The sequence below is a fragment of the Pseudonaja textilis genome, chromosome 3 (assembly GCF_049901715.1).
Source record: "Pseudonaja textilis isolate UNSWEBS1 chromosome 3, rPseTex1.2, whole genome shotgun sequence".
NCBI lineage: Eukaryota > Metazoa > Chordata > Lepidosauria > Squamata > Elapidae > Pseudonaja > Pseudonaja textilis.
In genome coordinates, this window is record NC_141992.1 from 140329836 (window position 1) to 140335850 (window position 6015).

Sequence of the window (6015 nt, forward strand, 5' to 3'; positions counted from 1 at the left end):
GGCCGACGGAACGCGGAGGTAGCAAAGCGGCGGGCAGGGGATTCGAAAAAGGAGCTGGAACGTTCGACGGGGGGAACGTTTCCCCGGGAGCTGCTTTTGACCTGGCTGAGGAATTCTGGGAGTTGAAGTCCACAAGTCTTAAAGTTGCCAAGGTTGGACACCCCTGGTCTAGGTTCTTTTGGAAACCGAACGTAGGTTGTTCCTCAGGTGTAGCCGCGTTTCGTTTCGAAGCTACTCGGAACTGGAGAGGCGTGGGAGGAGGAATCAGCGACCCGGCTACCATTCTTGCCCTGAAAGGATTTGACGCCATGACTCACCTCACCATTCAAACGGTTCGCGAGGTGATGAAAGCCATGTTGGAGTCGCCCGGCTTCGATCGGGTGGCGAATAAGGTATGAGTACCGTGTTAGTGTCGTGTCGCTGATTTGCCCGGGATGACCTTGAACGGGTCGAGCGAAAGGTGGCTGCAGCTCCTGTAAATGCTGCGGCCTAATACTATACGCTTTTGCAAGGGCGTTGGAGTAGCAAAGTCTCGTTAACCTTCTGCGCTAGCTTAAAAATAAAAATCAGGAGCCTGGTAAGACGCTTTTCAGACAGTATGGAACTAGATTTCTGTTTCTCTTCTTAACCCAGATGAAGGTTGTCTCTGCAAACCCTGGAAAAGTTGTCTGTGAAATGAAAGTTGAAGAACAGCATACAAACAGAGGAGGAACGCTGCATGGGGGCCTGACAGCAACTTTAGTAGACATTGTGTCAACAGCTGCATTAATGTACACTGAAAGAGGAGCACCCGGTGTTAGTGTGGACATGAATATTACGTGGGTATCAAGTTTGGTGTATTCTCATGCTTGTTTGCTTTTACCAGAGCCTTCATTCTTCACTGAGTAAGGGCAAATCCAACTTGTGTTAATTCCAAGAAAGCATCAGGCCAGTGCTTAGATACTAAGCTGGGTAAATTTTTAACACTTAACTGCTGAAATACTTTTTTGGAAAACTGGACTTCTGTATCCAGATTCTTTAGGAGTTCTAAAAGGTAGTGAAACATTCATTAGTCATGCTTTTAATTTTGAGCTACCCAAGCCATTATTTTAGCTTTAGTTTTGTAGTAGGCCTTTACTATTCATTACTATTACTATGTAAGAAGTGAAAGAACTGATAGCAGAAACATCTGCCTTATAGCAATCAGATTATTGCACTCTCTAAATTAGTATTCCATATTTACATGTAGTAGCACTCCAACTTCAGGTAGAACCTTTTCCTGATCATATTGGAGATTGGATAAGGTGAGTGGCATGATGACCTAGAGGTGGAACTCTTGCCTCACAACCAGGAGTCTATGAGTTCAATTCTAGGTAGAACAGAGATTTCTCCCTCTGGATGCAAAGGGAAAACTATCTGCTGTGAGCTCCTCGTAGGCATCAGGAAGGGCACCCAGTCAGTAAGTGCTCAGCTCTGTTCAGTCACCCTGACTCCACCCTGATGCAAGGGAATACAGGGTTGTTAAAAGGAAAAAAAATGGAGATTGGATGAGGACTCTCTGGGTGCAATATATATACACTTTACTCTTAAGTCTGCAGGCTTCTCCAAGCTGTCTGTTATATATGAACAGCCTACGATTCAAAGTCCTCAGACCTGTCACTCTGAGCCACATCCTTTTCACTGTATTCTGTTTTAAAGTATGTGTCATACAGAAAGATTTTTATATAAGCAAAATGGGATTAAGAAATTTATGGTGGCATCTATCATTCTGCTCTTCCCAAAACTGTGTTGGATAAGAGTGACTAAAAATAATGGATTGGGTCATTCTGCAAATATCTCGGCTAAGCAGGTACAAAAGATATCCAACAATTTATTCAGGACTCCTTTTATTAAACAGTCAAAAAGTTTCATAGGCAGGAAATTCAGACTTTGATTTAGTCTCTTCTATCTCTCTCTGCCTCAAAATCCGTAAAGGACAGTTGTAAGGATGTATTAGAGATATGGTGGCTCAGTGGCTAAGATGCTGAGCTTGTTGATCAGAAAAGTTGGCAGTTGGCAGTTCGAATCCCTAGTGCCACATAACGGAGTGAGCTCCCATTACTTGTCTCAGCTTCTGCCAACCTAGCAGTTTGAAAGCATGTAAAAATGCAAGTAGAAAAATAGGGACCACTTTGGTGGGAAGGTAACAGCGTTCTGTGCACCTTCAGTGTTTAGTCATGCCGGCCACATGACCAGGGAGATGTCTTCGGACAGCGCTGGCTCTTTGGCTTTGTAATGGAGATGAGCACCACCCCTAGAACCGGAAATGACTAGCATGTATGTGCGAGTGAAACCTTTACCTTTAAAGATGTATTGTACATATAGTCAATACTTTCCCCCTTCTTCTGTATTCTAGGTACATGTCATCAGCTAAGATTGGGGAAGAAATCCTGATCACTGCTGAAGTTCTGAAGCAAGGAAAAACTCTGGGTTTTGCCAATGTGAATTTAACAGATAAGACAACAGGAAGATTGATAGCTCAAGGGAGGCACACCAAGCACTTGGGATTCCGGTCATAAAAAAATAAAATTAAATCCTGGGAAAAATGCAGGATGGAGGAGTGTACCCCAGCAAGTTTCAAAAATTGAAGTGCAGCCATTGGGTAATGAAATAATATTGCAGTGTTGAAATCTGTTGTTTAAATTAAGTTGTTGGCCCAGGGTCAGATTTGTTGGTGTGTAAATGTACATACATGTCTGTACAGGTATTTATATTTATGTACAAACATGTCTAGGGTAGACGGATGAGGTCTGCCTTTTATTTGTTAATGGAACATACATGTAAGAAATAGTTTCTTCTGCTAGGAAAAATAGTACAGTGGAGCTCATATAAGTGATCCTTGAAGCACTGAAGACAAGAGGCAGATAAAATAGGATTTTTTTCCTGAAACTTAAAGTTTGTAGGTGATGACAGCTTCTAAGCCACTGTTTCTCAACTTCAAGCAACTTTTTAAGCTTGGCTGGCCAGGGAATTGCAGGAGTTGAAGTCCACACAGCTGCAGGTTGCTGAGGTTGAGAGACATTGTTCCAAGCACTGGATTGAATCAAGAAGAGAAGCTGTTTTCCCCCAATGAAATTTTTCCCCTGCAGCTCTGGGAGGAACAAAACACTCAGGGAAGCGATTTTCCACCTTTGGGAAGAACATAAAACGCAATGCTAGGCGCTAGAAGGAGGGTTTTAAAAAAGGTAATGTGGGATTCAACCCATTATGTTTGCAGGGGCTGCAGATGCCTTTTGTATTTGTGCCTTTAAGCCACGGGGTTCACCTTAATGTATATTTTTTTTAATCCAGTGTCGAATGAGTGACCACCTAATAAAACTAAGTGAAAGTCCAAAATCTTTTAAATGGCAGTATTCTTTCCAAAGGGATTTGTCTTGTTAAAAAGAGTGGATGCTGCTATTCGGTAACATTTTGATTTAGAAAATATCAATTTCAATGTAGAATCATTTCTGCTATGCATACCGCACCACCAGCAAGAAGATTTCATTCCTTACTTTTGCACACTTTCTTATACTTTTTTATTTAAAAACTATCCCAGAATCAGCTGCACTGATTGTAGATGAGTGCAAAAAAAGCCTAAGTGGTGGAAGGAGAAAGCAGAGTTATGGATAAGATGGGTGGTTGATGATGATGATGATGATGATGATGATGATGATGATAATAATAATAATAATAATAATAATAATAATAATAATAATAATAATATAAAAATAAAAAATGGTGGTGGCTTGGCTATTGTGATTTTGTAGGGTGGTCAGTTCTTTTGTGGTGCTTGGCTAATTATATTTCAGACATTGAATTGCTCTTTCCATTGCTCATGATCCCATAACTCTGATGATCTCTAGAAAGATTTCTAAAAGGAAGAAACTCCCTACATTGATCGGCTTCTCCCTAGTGGTTTTGCTTGGGTTCAATGTTTTATTGCAGCAGGTGGCAGAACTTAACAACCTAAGTAGGGTCAGTAGGATCCTATTTGGGAATTGGATGGTAGAACATTGGGAAACTTCAGGGCTCCAGGCTATATTTATTTGTTAAATTTATTTGCTGCCCATCTCCCCACCAGACTACTGTGGCCAGCCTGCAACCGTAAAATGGGGAAAGTAATTTAAAAAATGTAAATATAACAATAACCAAGCAATGAAACAAGAAAACCAAACAAGGAAAATGCAATGACATGAATTTAAAAAGATGGGTGGAGGGAAGCAGGAAACAGTGGGTTGGTGGGGGGGATGCGGTCAGCTAATTAATCCAGCAGCCACCTCCAGTGTGGTACTCTCTTATTGGGTCATCTCTTCAATTGAGCACTCAACTCTCTGACACACTGACGCACCCCCAGGACTACTTCATTGGTTGTGAATATGCTTGATTTGAAGGTAAATATGCCTCTTGTGGTTTTCAGCAAATTGCCGTGTTTGCCTTTTGCCTTTTTAGGCTGTCCCTCTCCATTTTATAAGAGCAGCGTCATCATTACATCTTATTCAGAGATTTGATGCCTGCATCAGTGAAATCTACCAGGATTGGATAGATTAGATAGAAATAGATGGAAATCAATGACCATAGTAGATCTGGATGGAATGAAAGAATAGTATTCTACAATCCAAACATCCGGGGCCTTATAGTAAATGTTTAGACTATCAAACTATGTTAAAAGGCATTAACTTTGGTGAGCTATGGCCTGAAAAAGTACCACCACTTTTCTGACTGGTTTATTGCCATCGACTAACAGAACTCCTCTACGATATTCCAGAAGCAATCATCTGCCCTTGCGCTACAACTTTTTGACCTAGTTTGTGCAAAGTGCTTATAAAGCCATACAGTAAAATAGCAGGGGATGAAATAGCTCCTTAGTGCTCCCTACAGCGAAGCTATCATGCTTGTTAAACATCTTCTAGAACTGGAATTGCCTAAGTGGGCTGTTTGCAATTTAAATGACTCAATTGCTACCAGTTTTGACTTCAGTGGTTATTCCCTGTCCTCATTCTGAGCAGGAGGGGAAACAAATACGAGAGATCCTATAGGGAAGCCAGTCGAGTTGTTAAAAGGAAGGCAGCATGTCGAACAACAAACAGAACAGAATTGCACAAAGATAGAAAATAACTGGCTTGGGAAGCATCATTACAAAGATGGAATATGTAAAAACCCCAAAGTTGAAACGAATGCATTGTGTCAGAAAGGGCACTGATAGATAGCAGACCAGATAACCTTCCTCAAATCTTTTCCAAGGAGTCTACCCTTTGGAGTGGATTTGGAGTTACGGGGGAAAGGAAATTTAATGTTCAGTATTCAGTAGTTGGCCAGCATAACATTGGCTCCTTTGCTCTTGGAGAAAGAGAGGCATCGAAACTATTTTTTCCTCTTATGAAGACCAGTGATGAAAATAATGTATTTTTAAAAAATATTTCTATTCCAGAGTTCCATTAACTAATTAATTTATGGGGATCCCTCATAGCTAGACACTCTTCTCCTATTTAACGTTCACATGATGCTGTCAACCATTCAACAGTAGAAGGTGAGCTATAGTTAGCCCTTGACTTGCAACACTTAGTTCACTTAGTGACCATTCAAAGTTACAACAGCACTGAAAACAGTGACTTACAACCATTTTTCACAGTTACCACCTTTGAAGCCTCCGCATGTTCATGAGATCAAAATTCAGATGCTTGGCAAGTGGTTCATACTTATGACTACCATTGCTGTGTCCCAGGGTCTTGTGATCAGCTTGTACAACCTCAATGGGAAGCCAGATTCATTTAACCACCGGGTTACTTATCAGCTGCAGTGATTTACTCAACTGTGGCAAGAAAGGCCATAAAATGGGGGCAGAACTCATTTAACAAACATTTCACTTAACAACAGACATTCTGGACTCAATTGTGGTCCTAAGTCGAGGACTATCTATAGATGATATTCAGCTTTACATCTCCACCCTAGCTGGACTAGTTGAGTGCTGTCTGGAGGCAGTGAGAATCTGGACGAGAACAGGCTTCACTTAATCCT

General features: G+C 41.2%; 1 protein-coding gene across 1 annotated transcript; it reads left to right on the forward strand.

The window, feature by feature from the left end:
• Positions 1–81: 81 nt before the first annotated feature.
• On the forward strand, positions 82–3354 carry ACOT13 (acyl-CoA thioesterase 13). Its single transcript, XM_026699511.2, has 3 exons — positions 82–392; positions 634–818; positions 2375–3354. The coding sequence occupies exons 1-3, from the start codon at positions 309–311 to the stop codon at positions 2535–2537; spliced, it is 432 nt and encodes a 143-aa protein (XP_026555296.1). The 5' UTR covers positions 82–308; the 3' UTR covers positions 2538–3354.
• The last annotated feature ends 2661 nt before the right edge of the window (positions 3355–6015 follow it).